General features: G+C 43.4%; 3 protein-coding genes and 1 long non-coding RNA gene across 4 annotated transcripts; 2 read left to right on the forward strand and 2 right to left on the reverse strand.

Annotated features, from left to right (window-relative positions):
- Nucleotides 1-960: 960 nt before the first annotated feature.
- Nucleotides 961-6978, reverse strand: org (oogenesis-related gene). The gene is made up of 7 exons (XM_076087420.1): nucleotides 6898-6978; nucleotides 6720-6794; nucleotides 6398-6617; nucleotides 5722-5879; nucleotides 5321-5440; nucleotides 1061-1177; nucleotides 961-975 (listed from the first exon to the last, which is right to left on the reverse strand). Exons 1-7 carry the CDS (start codon nucleotides 6976-6978, stop codon nucleotides 961-963), a joined length of 786 nt encoding a protein of 261 aa, XP_075943535.1.
- A 4776-nt stretch (nucleotides 6979-11754) lies between these two features.
- On the forward strand, nucleotides 11755-15016 carry LOC142946424 (inactive tyrosine-protein kinase PEAK1). Its single transcript, XM_076087691.1, has 4 exons — nucleotides 11755-12155; nucleotides 12375-12523; nucleotides 12962-13506; nucleotides 13848-15016. Exons 1-4 carry the CDS (start codon nucleotides 12091-12093, stop codon nucleotides 14934-14936), a joined length of 1848 nt encoding a protein of 615 aa, XP_075943806.1. The 5' UTR covers nucleotides 11755-12090; the 3' UTR covers nucleotides 14937-15016.
- Nucleotides 15017-16275: 1259 nt separating this feature from the next.
- oaz1a (ornithine decarboxylase antizyme 1a) lies at nucleotides 16276-22726 on the reverse strand. Its single transcript, XM_076087692.1, is given in 6 exon segments — nucleotides 16276-16915; nucleotides 17163-17248; nucleotides 17635-17810; nucleotides 18049-18135; nucleotides 18137-18203; nucleotides 22541-22726. Coding segments are annotated over 6 exon segments (672 nt in total). The 5' UTR covers nucleotides 22660-22726; the 3' UTR covers nucleotides 16276-16778.
- A 677-nt stretch (nucleotides 22727-23403) lies between these two features.
- Nucleotides 23404-25476, forward strand: LOC142946430 (uncharacterized). Its single transcript, XR_012953075.1, has 5 exons — nucleotides 23404-23511; nucleotides 23743-23826; nucleotides 23901-24035; nucleotides 24148-24224; nucleotides 25290-25476. It is a non-coding gene; the product is annotated as an uncharacterized LOC142946430 (long non-coding RNA).
- Nucleotides 25477-25478: the final 2 nt, after the last annotated feature.

Consider the following 25478-nt stretch of genomic DNA (forward strand, 5'->3'; position numbering starts at 1 on the left):
CCATAGAGGAACAATTCTCCACACTCTGCTATTAAGAAGTATTGATCGTTTGTCGCATAGCTCCTGTCCGATATAGTCTGTCCAAACTAACCCACATAACTGGAAGTACATGTTTCACACCACGTCTGCATTTGCAAACATTACAATTTAAAAGCCCAGAAGAATTATCCTGATAATCAGACTAAACATCCACTGAGTTCCAGTGGAGGAATGAGTATTCAGATCCTTTATGTAAACGTAAATACTAATATTCCAATATCTCAAAATTACTAACGATAAATTACAATTATTAAAATATTTATGAGAAAAAAAACAGCAAAGCCTCACAGTGGTGTAGGCCATGAAAATTAATCAAAAGATAGTTGCAAATTAATTTTCTGTCAATCGTCTATCAACTTATTGCTTCAGCTGTACTGGTATGAACTGTATTTTATTTAATACAAAACATAATACATTATAAGCTCTTTGTATGTTTTGTATGCAAACATTTTTTTGTAAAGTAACTAGAGCTGCAAATAATTGTAATGAAGTAAAAACTACATTTCCCTCTGTAATGTTGTGTAGTACAAGTATGAAGTGACATGAAAATAAAAGGAAAGTACAAGTTCAGGTACTTCCAATTTGTACTTCCGAGTGCCGCGTGATCAATCAAACTGGTTTCCAATCAGTCAGTAGTGAATTGAATTAAAAGTAAATATACATGTTGTCATGAACACCGTTATGCTCTTCTGAGGACAGATGATGCAGCACGTCATATTTAATTGGCGTCGCTTTAAAACGGCGGCTACAAAAGCACAAAAGTCTAATTTTGTTGTTGCATCCTCTCTCCTCGTGTCTCTTCCTGGCCTCCTCCGCTTGCATATCAGGTGGGAGGCAAAGACGCCAGGAGAGGAGACGAGGAAAGGAATCGAAGGAGGCCGTACAAAGGAGAAGAGCTCCACGTCTGTCACATTCAGAGTGTCAGAATTCCTCCAGCTGGTGTGAACAAATTGAACAAGAGACCGACTAAGGTCAGAGGAATCAGACTCACTGCAGCTCCTGAGTGTGAATAAAGATTTACCAGCTGTGTCTCAGAATCAGCATCATAGACGCGTAAAATGGATTTGCTCCGCGGCATCAGCGGGAGGCGACTTCCCGCACGTTGAGAGCGCTGCGCGGTCTTCCGTGAGTTGGCAACCTTCGCGCAGACAAGGACAAACACAATCACAGAAAGCAGCAAAGCCTTTAAATCCGGCTGGATTGATCAAGACGTAAAATACACTCATCCAGATGAGGCGCTGAGGTGACGCTGCCGGGTGGCTCAGAGGGGACGTTGAGGATAAGCTGCCCTGTGATCGTTCAGGGCATCAGATTATCATACAAAACTATTTGAAGGGCTAAAACCAACATTAAGGAAATGAAAAAAAAATATGAAAAAAAGATCTCGATTCTGTCTTGTTCTGAAAACGTGCCACGCTTTTTGAGAGACAGCGCCCTTATAGCAGTTGCTCATCCACCAACAGTGCAAAAAAAAATCAACATCGATTACACAAGATCTGACTTCCACGTTTCCTTTACTTTTTTCCGAGAGCCCTCGCCGTCCTCTGCATCAATGACTAACTGAGGGGCTCCCATCTGTCCGCTTCGCTTTTCACGCCACTTTTCTCCTGCTCTACTTCTCTGAAGATGATGGATGCTCTTGACATCTACGGGGACAGCTGGTCATTAGTCTGGAGGTAAAGTGAAACCCGCTGCATTGAGGGAGCTGCAGAGGGGCGGTAAAGAAATGTTGCGGCGGAAAAAACAAAGTGAGAGGCGGAAAGGGTGAAGGGGGGGGGTGAGCGCTTTTGTTAGCCGACATTACAGAGTCGCATTGTAATGCAGCAGATAGTAGCCTGCAGGTCAGATGGGTGCCTGGGGAGCAGCTGACACCTGCTGCCATTCATTCAAGGTGACAATAAGCAAGTCCTAGTTCAGGTTCTGCAGCGTGTGTGTGTGTGTGTGTGTGTGTGTGTGTGTGTGTGTCAGAGAGGGTTTTATAATAATCTGTGCTGCATAGAGTTGCTCACATGGATCAGGTAAAATGTGATTTACAAAAAAAAAAAGCTGGTGACATAATATGAAAGCCCCTGCTGCCTGCAACATAACCACCCAGCATCTGAACTGATCACCTCAACAAATCACTCTGCATGCAGCCATCTGTTGCACAACAACAAGACCCTCCGCTACATTCACCGCACGAAGGCAGGCAGGCCTTTGTTCTGCAGCACACTTGGGACTGTGCATGAAATTTACCACCTCTTTCCAGACACCGTGTTTCACCTTGCTTGTTGAAAAAAAAGAAGAAAAAAAAAAAAAAGGCAAAGATAGAGATTTCTGGGTTTAAAAGCGGTCTCCAGCTGGCTACAAACACCAGAGATAGAGGTCGATGCTCTCTGTCGCTGCCTCCGCTGAGCAGCCTACCCTTCAAACGTTCAGACAGCCATGAGAGCCTCCAGAGACCATCAGTTCCTGTTCTGTATCCAGCTCCCACTGCTGCTGCCCTTACCACAAACACACAAACACGCACACACATTCAATTCATACCAAAGTGCGCTCTGCTGCTTCAGCAAGGTGGCGGCTGCCTTTGCACCTGAGCATCAGGAGGTGAAAAACATCTGAGGGGAAAAGAAAAAAGGAAGACTCAAAGCTCACCGTCAAAACAACTTCAAGTGTTTTCAGGAATTAATTGAATGGAAGAAAGGCAGCTGGATCTCGGTGTCAACTGAACCACTTCCCCATTTATGCTGGATCTAGTCTTTTGAACTCTGAACACAAGCACGCAGAGCAGACAAATTAACTCCGACACCATACACAGCAGCGCAGTTTGATGAGGCGTATAATGTCAAATGTTTGTTGAGATAGTCAGAGGTGTTGACTTTCCTGTTTTCGGCAAAGTTTACCCTCATTGTTAACACTTTTCCCTTTGCCGCATCATATAACTTAGCTGTGGTTGCAATTCAAACACATCTCTGAAGTCCAAACAAAACGCTTACGGTTCAGAGGGATCATCAAAAGGCTTTTCTACAGCTCATTTTAAAAAGCCACAGTATTACACACATTGTTTTGTGTATAATTCATATTTCATGGCCTGTTGTGCATCATGTTCGTATAATGTTTATTACTCTCCAGTATGTTGCATCACTCCACAAGTAGTCGAGTCCTTGATAATTAGATCTTAATCTCAGTGGGACGTTTAAATATGTAAATGAAGAATTATCTTATTAAATATGTATTAATGTGCATACGTTACCAGAACAGAACACTGCATGAAGCCAGGTTCAGAAATCCTCTCATTTTGTTGACATAGAGTCAAAGCTTTTTACAGATGGATCCTCATTTTGGATATCTCTTTTCCTCACTCCATAAATCAGAAAATAGTCAACAGCCATAAAGGAAAATCAATTTTTGCCATGTTTTAAGACATAACACGTTATATAAATCAGGCTATGAATGATATAGCAACAAATGCCTCAGTAAAAACCTTCATTTTCATCAAACCTAATTTGTAATGCAGGTCTCCTGTCTCCAAACCGAGATAACCCCCGGTGATGTCATCGGGGGTATCAGAGACGTGACGAAGCTCCTCCAGAGCCACAGCGATTGTTATACCAATGTTTTACTCCTGATAAATCAGTGGAGTTCTAACTTCCTTGACTAACAGCTCAACAATGTTAGTGCGATGCTTCCTCTCTCGCATTCATCCTCAAGTGTACAATTTGCATCTAAACGGCGCAATAACAGGAACAGATTTATACAAGAGGAAATAAAAGACCAACATTAGCTCTCTAACCATAATCTGTTCTGCTCCGTCCAGTGTGGGGAGAGCGGGCGCAGATTGCTGGAACGAGGACGAGATTACTGGTTCAATCATGTTCAAGAGGTTCGCGGGGCTCTTCACGGTTATCTGCCACCTACTCCCATAAACACAGCTCACACTCGGCAGAGAGCAGAGACACTGCACGTGTGCTAACAGAAGAGGTACGACTCAGTTGGCAGCACAAAAATACACTCCACATCCTCCTGCCAGTCATAAGAGAGCCACATGGCAGCGGCTCGGCCCTCACCTGCAGCACAGTGAGCTCTGTGACGCTCGTTTTCTGGTTGGCTGAACTCTGGGTCAAACAAACTGGAAGTCACATGCTGAAAAGTCAAAAATAGCACTGGTTCGTCCACCGTTTAAAGGAAACAGTCCTTATGTCTTTGGCTATTCATTTCCATAATCAATCCCCAAGAGATATCTGCATTAGGGACGGAAACGTGAAAGATGTTAAACCATACAGATTTGAAGGCAATGTTGCGCAGAGTCTAATATACACATTAATTAGGACATGGAGTTTTGTTGGCATGTCAAACTACGAAATGTGACCAACGAGGTCCGAGTCATTGGAGGTTTTAAGGATTTGTGTAATTGAAAAGTAATTCTCTTAAGATAACTCAGCCGGTGTCACTTAATGTACAGACAGTTCAGAGGCCATCTGCTTAGTTAAGTAAAGGAAATTGTTTGAGAAGCGAACCCTTCAGTGTGACGACTACATGCTCCAATAACTTCAGCTGTTTGGTTTCATTAGTCAAATATACAAGGCTGGAAGTCAAGTCTGCGGCTTACCAAAAACCTTAAGTTTGACTATTAGAGATTTAGTTTAAATTGGCAATGTTTGCTCTACATGATACATGATCAGGTTCATGTTTAAGTACTTTGGCAGTGATCACGAGCACAGTTGTAATCTGCCGAACACAGGAAGCATATCGCACTAGTGAACACCAAACAAAGGCTGAAGTTTAACACAAATCACACTCGAGTGCATTTATAAATTTAAGTATAAATTTTATTTTTAATCACATCAGGTTAGTTTCAAGCTGCAGAAACCCAACAACATTTTAGAGCAACCTAAAAACAGGCATCAAGTTGAGCAATTTGAAAATTACAGTATTTGCAAATAAACACGTTTTAAAATGTAATGAGTCACTCACCAACTGCATTTTGACAAATCGTATAAGAAATACTGATTATATTAACATTCCTCACTCGTGTCAGCTCAGTTGTGGAACAGAAAAAACGTTACTGCCACCTAGTGGGAGGCCACAGCAATGTCAAGGCAAAGGACACATTTTATTGAATTATTATGTAAACATACAAAAACACTGAACTACAACTTTGTCAATAGGACACATTAAACAGCAGGGCAAGAGTCTTCAGATGGAGCAGACATCTAAAGACCCTAAAAAAAACAAAAAGGCAAGTCAGTGCATTGCATAACTCGTCTCCATTATTCAAACAGTTTGTTTTTTCACTCCGTGCCTCCATGGATCTTACCGTGTTCAAATCTTCAATGATGACGCTTTGCCCCTGAAGCTCCAAGTCGCTTTCTGTGTCGTTGTGCGAGTTGTACTCTTCACTATCAACGTCGATGGTACTGGGCTGAGAGATGGTCAGCATTAGGAGAACGACGTCGGCAGCCATTATCAGGTTGTATTAAAGGTTTTTGGATTAAAGTAGTTTTAGTCGTGTTGTAGTATTGAGAGTCAGTATTTTGAAGTGTGTACACGTACAGCGCTAGAAACTGAACATGTGGTAATGTGCAGAAGAGAAACCCTTGTCTCATTTCCCCTTCAGATTACAGACATGGGAAGAAGAAGAGCGTGCTTGGACATTTCAACAGAGCAAACCGCATACGGATCTGGTTGAACCTGAGCACTTACCTCATAGTCGGGATCTTCCTCGTCGTCGTCGTCAGCAAGCTGCTGATTGAGTACCTCCACCCAGGTCTGATTCTCGTCTTCCTCATCATCCTCGTCCAACTCATCCTGCTTTCTCTTGCTGCCCTTTCCACAAGGTTTAGTAGGAGAGACTCTGATTTCTGTTGGGGAACAAGCTCATTTTTAGTAAATCAGTACAATCAATCATAGGCTTCCATGCAGTAAATCATAACTATAATATGTTTATTTTGGCCCTGATTGACAACAGATACCTAGTTGACAGATTTGCCAAGAAACAAGTTTTTCCTAGTCAGAAGCTGCTGAACTTAGCAGGATACACTAATCTTGCACTGGTTCCCCAGATTCTTTTACCGCCTTTTGCATGTTGTGTATGCAGCTGCTAAAAGTTTAGTACTAGATATAAATTGGGGACCGTCACCCCTTAGTGTAGGTATAAATTCCAAGCAGTTGAGTCAAAGTTCAGCTTTCCCTACACCCGAGAACACAGATCATCCTCACCTAGACTAGTCTAAGTAGATCTGCAGGTAAACAGAATATAAATCAAAGCCACTCCTCAGATTTTAGACTCATCTATCTGAAAAAAGTAAGCCACTGATGAACTCATTTCTAAAGAATTTAAAAGTGTTAGCTGGACAAAAAGCCCCACAAACTACCATACCTGGTGAGAGGGAGCGTCCAATGCTGCTGGACACCGGGTAGCCCAGGGCGCTCTGCACCCAGCGGGGCAGGACGGACAGCAGCATGCGGGTGACCCTGTGCAGGCGCTTGCGGCCGGAGAGGCTCTGGCGTGCGGGACTGCGGACCGCGGGGCTGAGGAGGACGCTCTCCTGGGGCTGCCGGTAGCCCAGCATCCACCAAAACCCGCGGTATGTGCGCAGCTGTTGAGTGAGAGCCACGTCAAGCTGCATGTAAATCTAACAGGTTAAATGCACACACACACACACACAAACTGCATTACGCTAGCGTGCTGCTGCTCGTACCACGAGGCCGAAGGGCCAGAAGAGGCCGCGCAGCATGGAGCGAAACAACCCATCTCTCCCCACAACGACGACTTCCTACAGAGGAGGAGACAACAGGTAAAAACTACCAGAACTACTATTCACGTGCCTTTGTGTTGACGGAAGTACTGCAGTTAACAAATCGCTGCAGACCACCTACCACCACAATCGACGTTGCCTCGGTGTTTTCTGGCTGCTCCAGCTCCATCTCCACGGTCTCTTGGTGGGTCTCAGAAGTCATCGTGCTGCGGGTCAAAGCCTCGTGAACCGTCCGGCCTGTGGGTGAGGAAGCGAGGCTAAAGGGGGCTTCAGTGTGCGCGAGGGTGTGTGCGTGTGCGGGGTTTTAGAGGCTGATATGTACCCTGACGTTGCCACGGTTTAGCCAACCAAGAGGGACAGACTCACCTGGTGCAATCAGAGCGGACCAATGAACAAATCCCGCCAATTAACCTGCCGAAGGCCGCGAGATGGTGGTCACGTGACTGGTTTGTCAGAAGGTCAAATACAACAAACAGAACTCCTACCACATCAATAAATGCACAACGCAGTTTGACTGCATTACATTCAATCTAGGTGTTGTAACATTACTAACCCGTAACATGTAACAGGCCACACAAATCTATTTAACTTAAATATATATTGATGATTTAAAAATTAGTGAAGCTGAATCTTTGAAACTTGAGAATAAACATGTATGTTAAAACAACTTGATGGAACATTTTAAAAGATATAGCACACACACACATATATATATATATATATATATATAAAGAAATTGAAGAATATAATATGGAATTGGCTCTAGTAGTGTACATAATCAGCAGGTCAGTGAGCAGACAACAATAGCCTATATTTGGTATAGCCTAAATAGCATTTGGTTGCAGGCTAAAGCTCTATATTTACTGCAGATTTATACATAGTGATGAGTGTCAGAACAATTATAACTATTCTAAATTTAGGTTTAACCAATTATTTTAACAAAAATGCCAAATATTTCCTAGTTCCAGCCTCTCAATTGAGCAGATTTGCTGTTTTTCTCTTTGTGAAGGTAAAATAATCTTCAGACTGTTAGACAGACAAAACAAAAAACAAAAAAAGTGTGATAGGCTTTATTCACAGTTATCTGACATTTTGTAGACCAAACAATTAATTGATTAATTAAAAAAAATAACCAGCAGATTCATCGCTAATGGAAATAAAATTAGCAACATGGCTGATGTTTTGAGAGGCCGGGAGATGCTGCGTCTCCGTCTGCTTAGCATATGAAGAGGTTTAAGAGAGAGGCCCATCATTGGGCTTCCATACTTGAAAATCCATAATTGGTAACCACCCTTCGTCACATTTACGCATTTGTTGATGCAAGTGGACAAAAATGGGGGAAGCAGAGCTGTATAAAAGCTGCCCGTCGTCCGTCATCCTGCTAATCTACAACCAGGCCCGTGTGCAAAGACAGTGGGGAAGACATTCAGTGATGGCCAAGGAAGCAGTCACACGGACGTTCAGCATTGGACCTATTTGCAGTGGAACCGAAGCTTCAGATGGTTTCTCCACAGCAAGGAGAAACAGCAGTGCGGGAGTCCGTGCACTCTTGTGGGCTACCAGCAGCGCGAGGTCCATCGGGTGCTCTCTAGGTTCGGACTTCCAGACGTGCCGAGAGAGCATTTATCCAAATATCTTGACACCGGAAAGCATCCCACAGTTCACCATACCAAGTCTGTCTGTGCAGACCAGCTCAAGATCACTGGACAAGGACACAGAGGAGGAGGATGCAGATTCAGAAGAAGGCTTAGGGAGTTCTGGGACTGAGCCGGAGTCATCTCCTTCATCCACCTCATCCCCGGGCCTCTTTGTGGTTGTGTCAGACCGCAGGGCTGAGCGGAGTGTCTCAGACCCCTTCACCAAGAGGAGGTCTCTCCGTCAGAGGGAGCTGTCCTATCCCTGCTCCGACGCCGAGGCCCAGCACTGCCTGGACCCTGGCAGCAGAGCCGCCCTCTCCCTGCCACACCTGACCAAAGTCACCACCCCGTACGGCTTCATCACCTTGAGCCAGAGCCCACAGATGGCGAGCGAGGAGGCACTTCTCTGCCAAGCTGGGCTGCGGCGCTCGATCAAGGACGAGGAGACTGCATGCTGTCTGAAAGAGAAGAGGAGGGTGGCTAAAGACTTAACTGATTCACAGAATAAAGAAACATCAGTAAAAGGAGAGATTAAAGCTTCTCCTACCTCCCCCATCGGCGCTACAGTTTCATCCGCTTCTATGCCGAGAAACCCAGATGGCAAGCACAAACGTCGCTTCTACGAGGCTATAAAGAAACACTTCACCTCCCGCCGATAGGATTGAAATCCAGAGTATCTATTCATGCAAAAACATGCAAATTGCAAATAATTTCCTTATGAAATACACAGTTTTTGTCTTGTCAGTAGCTATGAAAACTCATGTACCAGTTGTCACTTGAAAAAAAAATAATAAACCAACATAAACAGACCACTGCAATATTGTGTGTATTATATTTTGAGTTTTTCTTGTTCTTATTTTACTTCAAAGTTCCCGTTTCTCCTCAAGCCGTTCATTTTTTTGGCAAAGAACTCAAACTGTTAAGGAGCATGGAAGGTCACCTTTAAGATAACGGTCAGAGAGTGAATATTTATAGTGTTTAAGGTTAATGAATTCCTCCAACGCTTTCAGGATTTTAAATGTCACTCACTTTCAAGCTGTATTCAGCCCCCTGGTCGAAAACGTCTGTATAGCTTCCACAGTAAGCCAGAATTGCGGACTCGCATGAATGTGTGCCAATTTCGTCCCTCAGGCCGAGAAACCGAGGCGTTCTTTCTCCTTAGCATATGAAGAGCTTCGGTGGAGAGGCCCTTAATGATGGTCGAGTGATGCATCCTCATATTCCCGCGTCTTCAACACTCCCACACACGGCAATGTAGCATGTAAATATCATTGTGATGCAGAGTGCTTCTGCTCGAAGTGGCGGGCGATGAAAACACAAGAATGAGTCCCTGAACACAAGAATAGATGGTATAAGGCGATCTGAAATTATAATCTCTCGCCGTGTTGTTTGTTTATGTGCATGACATTTTACATTCATGCTTCAAGCCAAATAAGGCTTTCCGCTGTCATTTTATTCACTGACACAGTGGTTCCCAACCTTTTTCTTTAAGGGACCTCTTTTCTATCATTAAATCAACTGACGACCCCTGACCAAGCGACATCTTCTTCTGGATATTTCATGTTATATTCAATGCAGAACAATAACAGAGCAGAACAACTGATAAACTACAATTACAGTGTGTACGATTTATGGGGATTTATTGGCAGAAATATATTTTCACGAGCGTAAATAGGCCTGAAACTAAGAATCGTTGTGTTTTCGTTACCTCAGAATGAGCCATTTATATCTTCACAGAGTCCGCCGTGTTGCACCGCCATGTTTCTACAGTAGCCCAGAATGGACAAACCACACACTTTTTTTACATTATTCTTAGTTAATTTGTAAAGGGAAGGGTGAGCGGAGGGGTTTTCAGTTTAATGCAATCTGCAACTTCACCATTAGAGGCCACCAAATCCTTCACATTGCTCCTTTAACTCAAATAGTCAACGCAATAACTACAGTTGATGTTAGAAAACATAATGTTTGCCATTTTGGAACACACAGCAACATGCGGTGCCAGTTTAAAGCCATTAAAATAAAGCAAGTAGCTTCTCTCTAACATACCATACTTTATTTTATTGTTTAGTGTTACTCTGAGAAGTGTTTCTCAATGCAATTCACCTTCAGGGACTCTTAGGCAAAGATATAAATGGAGTGAACAAAATACAAATGACTGAAAATGATAACTTTCATGATGGTAGGATTTATTACAGAAAGGACTGGCAACTGAGTGTATATTTATGATGACTAATTGAAGCACTGTATATAATTACCTCCTCTGCCAGTGGCTCCCTAACCTTTTCTGTCACGCCACCTTTTAGGAAAATAAAGTCTCTCTGTCCTGTTATATTGAAAGCAATATAGTGTAGTAAATGTCTGTATGTCCTCCCCTGTAAAATATATATACATCTAGTGTTTAACATCCATTTTAAATGAATCAGATTCATGGACCTTTGCTGCAGCAGACATTTGTATTCATAGCACAAGATGCATCTGACACTGAAGCTCTGATTCATAACCACATGCAGATTGTTCTTATTGTTTAACCTTATAAGGCTGTTTTTGATGTGGTAATGCCCTTGGGTTCCCACCACTGCCACTCACAACATGATAACACATTGTCATCATGTTTTACAACGTGACTGAGTCATTCTAGGATGTACTTCAGCAGCTTACACTTCCCCTCAAGAGTAGACTCTAGGTAGCACGACAGCACAAATAAGTACTGCACATAGAAATAAGAATATTATATTATAGACACATTTGTTGTCATTAAACCTATCAGTATATCCAAAACTGGTCCATTATCAGTTGTTTTCTCATGTGGGTTTTCTCTCACTGTCGCATCATGTTATGAGATTTCTTTGTTGATTATGAATTCAAGATGCTTCAGAGGCTGTATTTACACACATATGATATTGTTGTTTATTTGTGATCGCCGTGCTGCAAAATTTTAAATATCATAATGTTGATGATAATGTCTTCTTAATTACATTTGGAGTCGAATCATTCAATTACTTAGGTGGTAAGCAATCACCTAAGTCATGGATTATTATAGCAATTCTTCATTTTTTATTATTTTAAAGCAAGTTATTATAAATGTGTCCACAATCCCCCAGTTGAACAAGGTATTGACATGTTAAATCATCTCGGTCTTTATCTGCGTAAGTATTTAACCTTTCTTTTAAAGTCAGTGAAAGCAAACACTCCTCCGTGCCAGCACCAAGCCCCGAAGAGGGCATTACATGTGTAAGGGCTCAAACTGCATCATCCAAAAGAGAGAAGTTCATGCTGTGGCTGCACATTGCGAATGTAGATCAACTGAGAAAAAGAAGGAAACTAGAGTGCAAATAGAAGGGGCTTTGTCAAGTTGAGGTTAGCTCAGAGAGCAGTTTATTTCCCTCAGAACAGACACCCCTTTTCCGGTACCAACCTCAAGCTCAGACTGAAAAAGATTAATGCAAAAGATAACGAGAGCAGAGAAAACAACTTTGAAACATGCAACTACACACAGACGTAAGAGAGAGAGACGCAGAGAGAGAGAAAAAGCGACCGAGGGAGTAACTGAGACAAACGGGAAGTATTTCAGAGAGGCACTGAGTTAGCCACCTGTGAGCTCCACACACAGTGTGACAGCAGTGAACTGTGAGAGAGGTGCAGGAGCAGGTTAGGTGCTGTAACTTTGTAGATTCCTGATGGCGTCTGGTCCTGGCAGCAGAGCGGAGGAACAGCCACCAGTGCTGCCGGTCAAACAGCACAGGTAAGACCAACAAACTGTCTCATATAGATCTGATTAGAAGTTTGTGATTATTCTGCAATTTCTCTGATTGGGATATTAATCCATAATCACATATTAAAAAGATCCTACATAATTATGAAAGTAGATTTCATGTAAATATAATCTATTTGGTAATGTCAAGAATCCTGCAGTGCATGCACTTAAGATGTTTTTTGTTATTTTGTGCATCTTTGTACACAGGCGTCTTTCCTCCGGACGCTCCAGCGTGGAGTCTGACTGTGTGATGCTCAGCCCTGTTGGACTCCAGCATCAAACCTACGCATGCGACGACGTCTTCCCCGAAGCCATGGATTGTCATGCGGCCCAGTGCCCCATACACCAGCGCTACGGTAGGATTACAGAACAACGAAGTGAGGTTATGCAAAGGGTAAACTGCTCGCAAGCTCTAAATGTCACTGTAAAAACAAATACGATCAAATGTCATGTACTGCATCATTTACTGTTGTGTACTTCCCCAATTCTGGAGAGGTGACAAACGTAGTGTGAGGGAAAAAGACACGTCTTACTATAATGCGTAGTTCAGTCTTTTCAGTTCGTCTTTCTCATGAGAACTGAAAGATAGGAAGTGACCATCTGAAACTCTTACTTTCTGGAACATGTATGTGATATTCAGGCAGATTACAATGATTTTCAGAGTGTTCATCCGGACAAAACTGCCTTCTGAGGTGTAACTCCGTTGTGGATGCAGACTCCCCAAACTGTTGCATGGTCTCTGCTCTTGCTCCTTCTTCAAGTCTGACCTAAATCTCTCTCACTGTGTTGCTCAGATCGGCACCAGGTGAGATTTTTCTCCGATGGCACCCCGCCGCCCGTTCCAAAGAAGAGGTTAGCTCGCACCCTCTCCCTCCCCGGCAACAATGCGCCTCAATTTTCCCCTCTGTCTCCACTGCAAAGACGCCCTCAAAACTTTGACAACCCCCTGTACATGCTGGCACCCATACCCGATACATATTTCCTCTGGGAGACGGAAGAGTTTAAAGCAGTCAGTGGGAGTCCTGTCCCCTTACTGTCCTTCTCCCAGCTGTCCTTTGACACCCCGGACGAACACCTGCCCTACCTCTTCAGCGGATTTGACGACCAGAGAGTCGTCTCTCAGGGGATTCAGCATCGACATCTACTCTTTCTGAGGAGCACGGCACAGAGCGTGGAGGCTGGGATCCTGCTGCAGGGAGAGGCCGCGGAGAGGGACATCACCTCATGCCTGCCTCAGGATTTCCTGCTGTGTGAGGGCAGCGAGCCAAAGCAGATCGGAGACACGGTTTACGACAGCCTGCACAGCCCCAAGCTCCCAGGGAGGATGCTTGGTTTACGGGTAATGTTTAGAGCTCTTTTAATCACTCCACCTGGTATACAGTGTGTTCTGTGTGATAATGCATTGATGTTAAGATGTTCTGTTGTTGTGCACTATAGTCACTTGCAGCCCTTGCGGGCAATAAAAAGTGGTCCGCTATGCACATTGCGCACAATGCAAACTAGATCTTTATCAGGACTGGCAACTGTCAGACTGACTTGCGGTACCAGAAACACTTCCTCTAAACTGCCATCAGGTGTCACAACTGCAACAGGAAGTAGATATCTTGTTTTTTCCCCCCACATTCAACACTAAGCACTGCTGCAGTGCATGTGTTTCTTAATTAATGTGTTTCTGTGCAGGTACACAAACAGAATGATGGAGCTTCCTCAGCTCACACCAAACACAAGCCACCGCATGTCAACGTGCAAGATGTTATCGCTCATTTCCAAGGAAGCAGCACCCTGAGGAACGATTCCAGCATTTCACAAGCTCAAGGTCCCTCTCGTCATTTTCAGTCAGACTGCACTGCTGCTAAACCCAAAGGAGGAGGCAGTACTGAGTGTGCCGCAGCTCATGTGAGCATTAATCTGACCTCAGTTCAGTCTTTCCTCCAGAAAGGGCTCTCGGTGAGCGTTGAGAGAGACCTGCCTCGTGCCACTCTAGAGGACTTTGTTCAGGAGAGCACAGATTGTTTCGATTACGACAGACGCGTTTGTGCCCTGTTGCTGCAGATAATAAAGGGCTCACAACATCTGTACAACATCAGCGCCACTGCAGCTGAGCTCAGGCCTCGGGGGATCTTTTTAGTGTGGCCTGGCGGGGAGAGTGAAGAGGGAGAAAACAAGCTAGAACATGACACCCCGGAAACAAAAAGAGGGCACAAGACCAGCAGAAGGAAAGAGGAAATAGAGTGGGGAAAGATCCAGACGTTATGGAGGACACACGGTTCCCCTCGTGTGGTGTTAACCCCGCTATCGTCTGCTCCGTCTGTACCTAACCGCCTCACCTACATCAAATCCCAGATAGGAGCCTTAATTCAATACTGCCTCAACTCACAAGACAGCCCGACACCTCTGGACCCAGGACCAAACCTGTCCATGTCCTCACACCGAAGGGGGCTTCTTTATCTGGCCTCTCGGCTGCAGAGTGAGCGCAGCGGGCCACAGATGGCCGACATGGCAGCCATGCTTCAGGTGCTCCTCTGGGGGCCCCGTGTCCCCCTCTTCAATCACAGAGGCTCTATGGCCACCACGGTGCACAACTGGCTGACGGTCAAGCGAGCCCTGCTGGTGATGAAGTTGGCAGAGAGGGGGCTGATCCAGGATCAGTCTGCTCTGGATTGGGAGGACTGCATGTGCCTGCAATACCTGTCGTTTACAGACCCTGAGACAGTTTTGAGCATGACTAGTCAGCTATGGCGGACTCTGAATATGGACAGTCCATGTTGAAATTAAAAGTTGCAGTCCAACATAGCAAGTTGTAAACTGTCATACTGTATTATGCACAAAATATACACAAAGAATGTGAATTTGATGGGACTATCATTTCTTTTCAACAATTAGGACTTTCATACACTGCTCAATTAAATACTGATCCAACAAAATGCTGCATAATCATTATGGTCCCGAAAAAGGTATTTTCTCAATCAGCTTTTTACAATAAGTGATTGAATTGTACATGAACAAACTATTCTTGTATTTCTGTTCCTCTCTACCATTTAAATAATTGTGCAAAAGTTGTCTTGCTTGTTCTCAGCGATTCCATTGGACAATTTTACCGAATAAATCATGAAGATGAATACAGCATACAGGTCTCAGTATGCACTAAATGAAGAGCTTTTCAGACCAATCAGCAGCATCTGGAAACCTCTTTTCCAACATAAGAATCGAGCCATTCCATTTCTCCAACTAAATAGACAATTATGCCCACTTCACACAGAAGATGGGACAGGTGTGCAGCGGTGGGGAAGTAAGGCGCTGTTGTGATTTTCGTCTTTTTTAACTTTAAATAAGTAACCGCTAATAGATCCGTAGGAACCAAACTAAGCTCTCCAAGCTCCATCAAGTATAAAGTGTTATATTCTTCGGATTCGCAGATATAATAAGACGATGGGCGTGGCTTCAGAATGCAGATATTGACCTACAGTTTCATCTTCTTGAACCTCTCATGCACAGCTCCTCCTATAGTTTAGGATGCTCCCGATAGGTCATTATGTAAAACACGGAAGTCACACAGAGTCTGGTTATGAAATAAAAAAACAGGTTCACGCGGCATTAGTTTCACTCACACGGAGGCGCTATTACACAAGGAAACGTTGAAATGACACACAGCCCACTGCAGGGCTCCCATGAATTCACCAAAGGCCATTACTCACCTTCTCATATCTTTCACCTTGCAGCTGCACCAATTAAACTCATTCACACGTCTCTTTGTAATGGAGGATACAGCATCATCATCACAGAGGAAGAGGCCTCAACATCCCTTTCCATGCAGGACTATTTATTATATAACGAGCTTTTCTGTTTTTCATTGTGAATATTATCAGAGCACCCTCACACACCGTATTGTACAGAGTTGTTTATACCCTCTGGTAAACACAACTACTCTTCTGTACAGATGAGTCTGAACACCATGACTGCAGTCTGAGGAACACAATGTGACAGCAGGCTACTTCACGCGTGGACTCTTCCATTTATACGCGACCAGACAACACATCGAATGGCCTAGTTCCTTCAAAGCACATTAAGAACTTACCTCGTTACTGATTACACAACACCACAGACAGCATTCACTTAGGTGCACTTTTATTTAGTAGTTACCACATGCAGATTTCTATCAAGTGAATCAAACAACAAATGAAAATCATGCACACATTGAAAAATAAAAAAAGATTAACAGGAGGATCAACTGATACTATGAAAATAGATCGACTTACACGAGTAAGATGAATTAGAATTTATCATAAATATTACAGTGTGGAGATGATCGTCGTGGGGTGTTCATGGGAGGTCAGCACTACACATCATGAAGAGTAATACAGTGGCGAGGACACGATGCCCGGATATTATGTGGGCGCTTGCGCTATATTCCTGGTAGATTAACATTTTACCCTAGTGCAAATACCATAGAAACACAGCACATGGTAGCTAAAGGGAAAAACAAACAAAACGGGGGAAACCTCGACTTGAACTGAACTTGGATAATATATTCATTTCTCAAAACAGAAAAATCATAAAGCAGGGTGGGTGTGGATTGAAATGAGAGCAACTTCTGTAACTGCTCAGCGTCATTTAATCGTCGTCGTCGTCGGAGGAGTCTCGCTCGATGCTGTAAGCCATGAAGAAAGCGTCGGGGCGGGAGGGGACGAGGGGATGACCCGGTCTCACAATCTCAAAGCCCAGGAAACTGAATGTGCGCAGCAGGGAGGCTGAGGAGAGACAAGATGGAAACCGGGGTCAGTCTTTTTGTTTTATTTAAATGCCTTTTCTTTGACTGTTCAATGTACATTTCAGTCGTATCTGTTCTTAAGCTGCCACTTTATGTTTATGCTCAGGTCATAATGAAATAATTCCAAAGGAACAATTTTCTAAGCCTGTATTAGAAAACTGATGACACTAAATTACACTCAAATAGCACGAGTCACAGTTTAAAAACCCAGACCATAAATGTCTCACCTCTGTCGTCGCGGTTCTTGTGAAAACAGATGAACACGTGACCGACCTGCAGCTGCTCTTCTGCAAACTCCAGCAGAAGAGCAAAACTGGAGAGAAACACAGCAAACAAAACATGTTAATGAATCACAGGAGGGATGTTAATGAATTTCAGTGGAAAAATATGGACTCGTAATGGTCTAAGCACATGTCGATAAACCATACCACAACACAAACGCTGCTTATTTGGTCAATCAGGCTCATACAATTACCTGTAAACACTTATTAGTGATGTTTATATTTACATACAGGTTTTATTTTTGATACAACAGCTCATCTAACGCACAAATTAAGAAAACACAAGGGGCTGTTTTTACTTTGGCTTTTGACAAAATCTTTGAATTCATTCGTTTGAGGAAATATTATACAAATAAATATTTATCTTATGAAAAATATTGGACCGAGAGATTTTTCTTCTTTTTTTTTGCCGACTGACCTGTCTTTGCTGCCCTCGGGCAAAGCTCCGGGAGGGATTTCGACGTAGAGGTTCCCTCCTTTCAGCGCGGCCCTCCAGACGCAGTGCTTGCCCTCAGAGCGACGGGGCTCGAAGAGCAAGAAGCGCACTCTGCCGTTGGCTGGGGGGGGCTCCTCAAGAACCAGCAACTGAGTATCCTGGAGGACAGAGAGGAGAAGGGGGACACGGGGAATGCATTCATTTCAGATGACATCTTGAATAACGCCAAGTAATCTCATTATCAAACACGTCTTAAATCAGCAGCATCGTCGAGTATGACGAGTAGACTGTGCCAATTCTGATCATTATGATGGAAATTAGGTATCTACTCTTACAATCAGAATTTTAAAAAAGTCATACTGCTGTAAAAAACCTTTATAAAGTGGTTTCACTTACAGAATAGAATAGCTTAGCTGAAAGATTGCGATCCCGCTGGTCATTCCCTCGCCCACCTGGGATCTTCAGGGGTGGGTGAGGGGCATCAGGAGCACCACAGAGGCCCCAGACACGGGTTACTGCAACAGCGGGAGCCCCTCCTGGGACTGGACATACTGGAGTGCGAAAGGAACACACACACGGAAGGAGCCATCATAAGTTCTGCTGCTTAACACAAACCAAACTCCCAATATAAACAGAGAGCTCAGCACACATTACACCGTTGGGTGAGTCATCTCTGAAATAACCGTTAGATAGTTGCTACATATTAGTGAGTCTTGAGAAACAACAATACGAGGCTGGTGGGAATCGTTTAATCAATAACTGTCCTCTTCTTCGGCACAGAGTGGTGGTGAAAATTAACTTTTTTGGTCTACCTAGCACTGGCTCAGACATTTGTATGATGTGTTGACTTGTGCACATTAAATGAACAGACAGGAAGGGTTTATGATAAACATCACTGATGATGATACATTAACATTTGACTTTGTCAGCGTATAAGGCAAATATTCAGTACAACCCCTTTAAGGCCAATGTTGGGATCTGGCCCTAGTCTAGAAGCACCCATGCTCCGTCCTGTCATACAACGTCTGATGGAAACTCCAAGATGAATGACTACACCTCCCAGCACAGCCAAAACTTGATCCTGGCCCCTCATTGGCCAAGAAATGGCCCCCCACTGTTCGAGACCTGGTTTATAAGCGAGCAGGAAACGCCATTCGCTCTCTTCCGTCCAGACACCGCTGGTGTAAGGAGATCCACAAGGCTCTCTTCACCCCGGACACGCGCTGGTGTCAGGAGGTCCACAAGGCCTCTTCACTCCGGACTCGTCCAGGGGACAAGAAGATCCACGAGGAACCGCGGCCTCATCAAATCCTATCAGGTCACATGCAACATTCGCTGGTCGAACAGACTGTGTTTTATTTTGAGTTTTGGATCCTGTAGTGCGAGAACGGATAACTCCTATGCCCCGTTCTCCCACCCTTTTTGTGTACACACCGCCGGCAGAAGGTAACAATCTTTCCTCGCCGAAGATTTCCGGGAAGGACGACCCAAACCTCGTCCCTCAGCCGAAGTTAAAAAGCCCCTCTCTGCAGCGAGGAGGCCGAGTCTGCGCCAGCCAGCCCCGAGGCCGTGCCACCGAGAGCCAGCGGCTACTCGAGGACCGAGTGATCCCCACCACGGGAAACGTACCCTACCGAACGAAGCTTCTACAAGTAAGAGTTACTGGTATCTGGGCCTAGCTTAGCTTAGCATAGCATTAGCTTAATTTAGCCTATTCGTTATGTCGTTGTTATTCCTGTGTCTTGTTACGTTAAGTTACTGTCGTGTTATAACGCGTTATTGCGCAAGCATCGCGGACCACGGAGTCCCGTTATATTGTGTATTTCCTGCCGTAACTGTTTGCATTAGATCCGTCGCTGCTAGTGGATGTGGAGGTTGTGATTTTATCACTTCAAAGACCAAAACCACGGTGGCGAAGCCTCGTCTCGCCGACCGAGTTTCGGGGTGATAAGAGAGCAATACTCGCATCTCACCGCAGTGATAAAGATGTGTTTTGTTTTGGGGATTATTTTATTTTGTTTGGTTTTATTCTCTCCTCTTTAAATCGGCTCTGTGAGTGAGATCTAGAACCGCAACTATCACCGTACAAGCGTGACCGGTCGGTTCAGAATCCGACCGCAGAGTTTACGAGTGATCAGCTGTTCCTCACATTCTCACTGCAGCGCTGAGCACCGCGCTCAGAGCTCCTCTCTCTCTCTCTCTCTCTCTCTCTCCCTCTCTTCCTACTAACCCGCACACACATAGTTAGATTCACTGATTTTGGGTGAACCTCTCAGACACGTGGTCGCGTAATCTATTGTCCCAACCCACATTGTGCGCCGTCCCACGTGGTTACACGTAGCCACCTCTCAGCTATCTTGTCGCGGGTCAATAGACTCCGCCATCTTTGCTTGTAGGCTCACACGCCCCTTTTTAGGTTACGTACCATCACTGTTTGAGTAGGCCCCCCCCCTTTGTTTCCACACACACACACTCACACATGTACATATATCTATATACATATCCTTACCCCACTTTATTCATTTGACTTTAGGTATTAGACATATAATTGTATGATAGTGTTTGTTTATTTTGATATTACTTGATTTGATCATTTATTATTTTATTTAATAAACTCTGTTATATTTTAAAGAGCAGTCGTCTGTGATTACTTGTGCATGTGTGTAATAATAACTGGATGTAGTGTAATAGTACTCAGACTATTGACATTATGAGTGAACGCTAATTATGAGACTTAGTTTTATTGTTTGGTTATTGGTCCCTGTTCGCAGGGTGGTGCCCCGTTATTATTAATAATCATTAATGATTGTTACTGACATTAATAATTATATTGATGTCAAGAATTTAGTTTCTTAGATGCTGATAACCAAACACGCTCCTCTACGTTCCCAACACCAATAATGTAACGATCACATCACCCCGTGGAGACATTCATCGTTCACGTGAGAACAGTGACGACGGACCTCCTAAAAACCGATTTGAGTGCCTTGGGTTTCTGTGGGGTAACTTTAAGCTCGTCACGTGACTCTGAGGAAGGCTGCCAGAGGATCAGCCTGTGTTTGTCTAACCATTAACCTACTTTAGTGCTGATGCACTAACTATGCCGTTCCAGTTTACGACAAGTGAGATCAGCCATTTTTTATTTTTTTCCCAGAGGCCGGGTCAAAGTGCTCTGTAGCATTCGCTTGGTTTACAAGCGCAGGTGTCCGTGTGTGTGTGGCTGCATTAACACCGTTGCAGGTACTGTGGGCCGACATCCGGAACACAACCCTTTAGCAGCAGCATCGCTGAAACAGCGTGACAAACACTCTCAGATGCCCTCTTACGCAAATACCACTGCTGTGCTATATGCGGAGCAGATGTGTGAAAAAACAAACGAGAACCATTGGCCCTCCCATAACTCGGGCTAACCAGGTCAATGTGCAATGCCCAAACCTATTGCAAGATTTTGCGAGGCAACGTAACACAAATGCTCCCCCAAATCCCATTATCGGATTATGCAAATCAGCATCTTTACACAACACCTTCAATGCCCCCTCTGCCTGTGCATGAAGACCAACACGCAGCAGAAGGCTCTCACGCAACGGCATTCTTTAAAAAAAATCCCCATACTTCCATTAGAAAGCAACACACACTCACGTCCCCGGTTGTCTTGGCAAAGACAGCGGCTCTGGTCACATGACCGGTGAGTCTCTCAAGCTTCTGCTTGCATAAGAGCACCTTTGTCATGCATGAATATCATGTAAATAACCCCTCACTTAACGCCAACATCATTACTTAAGTATTACGCCAAACTGTTTTACCACCCTCATCTCAAAGAAGACAACAGGAGCTGTAAGTGGATGTATTAAATAGGTCCCCTGCTCTGTAAGCTATGGCTTAAAGAGAGAAAACTGTATTAAATTATCAGGACATATTCTACACCATCATTGGGGTTTTAAATAACAGCACCTATGCTGTTGTTGCCATAAATGCCCGAGGTACACAGCCTAAAAAACAAGTATATCTATTGAATAAGAAAGCTTCTGTGTACAATATGTCATCACTGGGCTTACAATTACCCATAACACCCCCCCTCCCCCCCCCCCCCTCTTCGCAGTGCAGTGGAAATTTCCTCCGAGTCCTTCACGACACTATAGAGCTTCACAAACAGCCTCGACGAGGATTTTTTCCAGGCGTCAAAATCCCCAACGGTTGTTTTTCTAGGTTTTTAATTTCCAGTCAAATCACAAACAGTTATATTAAATTACTTTAAATCATCCGGAATTCATTGGCTTGCAAAAGCCCACACAGTATGTTGATATAATATTACGTTAGAGAGCAATATTGATTGAATTGATGAAGCCACAAATGATCAATTCAGCGACGTTGATTAGCAACAAGCTAGCTTTTACATAACCATAAATAAACGCTTTCAATGCACCGAGCGTTCTTACGAGACCAACGGTCAAATTCAGTGTGAAATGTGGTCACAATATTTATGTATTATTGTCATCGATTGCTTTCACTGCAACGCCAAAAATATGAAAAAAACATGTGATATATTAACTGTAACGTTAGCCATTAAGCTAACGCAGCTAGCAATATCCCTACGCTGATATATTATATTAAAGCTAAGGCGACAAGCTCCTAATCACCCAAAAAATACATAGTTATTTTATCACCTAACGTATGTTATGTTGAAATAAATAAAACACCACCAGTGGCTTGAGTCTGGACCTTTAATATTAGCTAGCGAGCGTGTCAGCATTTAACGCTAGCAATAGATTGAGATGTTATGTAAACAAGAAACACGGGGAATAGCATCTCTTAAGCTAGGCCGCGGTTTTTAAATGTAGCTTAGCTCAGTGAGCTAGTTCGCTAAATAACAATCCCTACAACAACATACCTTTCACGTTCAGGTGTATTACTGGATTGCTCAATAACAGGCATCTCGGATAAGTTTCTCTCTTTTTCTCTAACAAAACAATGACTATTCAAAATCGTCTGTAGGTTAGATTTAACCATCCGGCCAGCGTCCAACACCAGCGGCTCTGTCGTCTCCCTCCTCGCCGCCTTGTGCTGGAGTCAGAGAGCTGGCAGTCTGCAGTATTTGTGAGGGGCGTGTCCTGTCCACTATGACGTGTCAATGTGAACATATGACGCACGTCACGAGCCTCTTTACTGAGACGTTTAATTAAACTATATAAGTTATTGGAACTATCTGTCTCTGAATATTTAATTTAATGATGAGCATGGGCTACTTTATATCCCTGTAGGACGAGACAGCAATGTAAAAATACATTCTTAAAAAAAATACGTTAAAGTATCCAAACCAAAAAGTACCAAATGCCAAAAAATGTGTAAAATTGTATTACTTGTTATTACGACTGACGCTTTAATCGTCATTCTACCAACATACACTCTGTTTATTGTCATGCACCAATCACCATGCCAAAATCAGCGGAAACCAGCATGTAAGCACAGTGCAGAGCGGCAGCCACCTCTCATTTCACCCTCCTGGTACTAAACACACTGGTAAGGTGCAATAGAGTCGCTCTGTGCTGTTCTTCCCCAACAGGGCAAGATTTATAGTTTCATTATTTCATCGCATTTGTTTTGTTAGCAGTGGAATACAGGCTAAAGCTGCTTGTTATACTTGTCAACTTACAGTCTAACTGCTGGTCAGTATCAACAGTCTCAGTCCACACTGTGAGTGTCATTTTCCTTTTTTTCAACTGCTCTCATCTGTGCCTGTCAATCAAGAAGCAAAGGAGCATGGTGCAGGCTGTGGAAAACACCGTCTCTGCTGAAATCACCATCAAAGCAACCACTTAACTTTCACTTCAATGGTGAGACACAACAGACGGGTCAAATCGGGTATGTTTCTTTTCTTCTCCTGTTCAGATGTTCATATAAAACGAAACTCTTAAAATCATGATTATCTTTTGCAACTAGCTGCAGGTGACTATTTTAAGCTGTCCAATGTTGGACTGTGACACACAGGACCGTCTGAAAGAGTAGCAACACAGGCACAAACATTGTAAAAAACGTAGACTTTCAGTTGGTTTTGTGCTCGACAGAAACTTAATTTCTCATCTTAACTTACAGCTTAATTCCGGATCCAGCTTTGAACTTAAACCTCCACCCACAGGATTCTAGAAGCGAGAGTTGGAACATCTGAACCCATCACAAGTAAGACATAATGTCAAAAACACTGAGTCAATTCTATGGCAACTAGCGTCTGACTCGTTTGTGTCCGTCCATAGTGTCTTATGAGCGCATTCTGTCCATCGAAGATTTGAGCGATGTTCCAAATCCATGGAAAGGATTCACCATGAACCGCTGCTTAGTGCTGGCACTGGTCCTTCTGCTCGTGAGCTCGGGGGTCAGTGAAGTGCACGGTGAGTGTATTATTCTATTCATTTCAATACCACACTGGCTGTGAGATTATTGTTCTCCTCTGTTAAAGCCAGCAGGCCTTCACTGTCTTTTTTACATGTTTTTGTTTTCTAGATGCAATGGATTCTTTTGTTGAGGACACAGGTATCATGTCTTTCCTTGGAAGTCTGCAGGATGGTTCATTCTATCAGGTAATGTCTGTCTCTGTAACACGGGTAAAGGGTTCATTGAATTTGTTTAGGTTTTTGTGGAGTTCTATTGTTCTATCTCAGATACAGATCAGTGGAGGCCTTTGTTTATGTTCAGTTTGAAGATACTTTACACTGAATGCTGAGATTATTTCATTTTAATTGCAGCAAGTGAACAGAATGAGTAGTCACTAACCAGCAGTAGGCTGACGTTTAGTGTCGCAAAGCCATTTTCTCATTAAGCTCACAGGGGGTTTATTTCAAAATATAACAACTAATAACGACATCCATTTGTTTGGCTGAGAATTTAGTGCAGTGATGAGCAGCAATACCGCGCTCCACTTCCATTTCTTTGTTATTTTACATTTTTCAAAATTACATTTTGGGGCTTCAAATAGTCCACTTACCTTCATGAGCGAGACAACATTTAGGTTTGGTTATGCCAGATTAATGCTCGACTAATTAGCAATACACACACCAACATTTGTGCAGAACTGGTACTTGATCCTATGGACTTGGGGGGGTATTACATCTGGATGATCAATGGGGACCAGTGACTAGACAGGTGCGCTGAAAGATGACAGGTGTTACAGATGTTTGTTGTCTCAGTGGAAGCTGTTGTTGAGCTGTTTTCAGAGGGCTCAGAATCTCTGATTACAGATCAAACAGTGTTAAGAGAACAGCCACAATGCTTTGCAAGTATGACTACATTTCATTGCATCATACAACTACAACAAGGTCACAACTGATTATGATTATGCAATATATTTCTGACAGTGAAGTAGCTCCAGGATCTGTCGATCTGCTATTCAGTTGATTGGCAAACTTGAACAAATTCAAGAATTAAAAACTATAAAATGATAAAGAATTATCACTCTATTTAAGGGTCGATTTCCCTTTAAATACAACAGAATACTGGCAGACATCATCAAATCTAATCCTTGAAGTGACTGTAGAATAAAAGATATTTAAATCTTTCCTGTTGTCATGAAGTTGATTATAATGTGTGTGTTTGAGGCATCACTTTTTGACCCAGGCTGTTTGTTGTTTCCTGCTGTCCGTCTCCAGATTTCCATATGGGACAATTTCATGTGGTGGTGGGGATCCGAAGAAGTCGGAGCGATAAGAAGAAGAAAAAAGCCGATTGGCAACAGAGCAATCCTGAAACCCAAACCTAAAGTATGATTTGTATAAATAAATAAAAAATACATGTCATCAACTGTCACACAACAGGTTTCTGAATAAAGAGCACAAACA

This window comes from Anarhichas minor, unplaced genomic scaffold (genome assembly GCF_050575085.1).
Source record: "Anarhichas minor isolate MPS153535 unplaced genomic scaffold, ASM5057508v1 ptg000010l, whole genome shotgun sequence".
Classification (NCBI taxonomy): domain Eukaryota; kingdom Metazoa; phylum Chordata; class Actinopteri; order Perciformes; family Anarhichadidae; genus Anarhichas; species Anarhichas minor.

Bases quoted from the DNA above. Each gene is read 5' to 3' on its own strand.
- org (XM_076087420.1), bottom strand. From the start codon at position 6,978: ATGACTTCTGAGACCCACCAAGAGACCGTGGAGATGGAGCTGGAGCAG. The intron at 6,795-6,897 runs GTAGGTGGTCTG...CCTCCTCTGTAG, and splicing joins AGGCAACGTCGATTGTGGTG to GAAGTCGTCGTTGTGGGGAG. The intron at 5,880-6,397 runs GTATGGTAGTTT...GTTCCCCAACAG, and splicing joins TGGACGCTCCCTCTCACCAG to AAATCAGAGTCTCTCCTACT.
- LOC142946424 (XM_076087691.1), top strand. From the start codon at position 12,091: ATGGCGTCTGGTCCTGGCAGCAGAGCGGAGGAACAGCCACCAGTGCTG. The intron at 12,524-12,961 runs GTAGGATTACAG...TGTGTTGCTCAG, and splicing joins CCCCATACACCAGCGCTACG to ATCGGCACCAGGTGAGATTT. The intron at 13,507-13,847 runs GTAATGTTTAGA...GTTTCTGTGCAG, and splicing joins GGAGGATGCTTGGTTTACGG to GTACACAAACAGAATGATGG.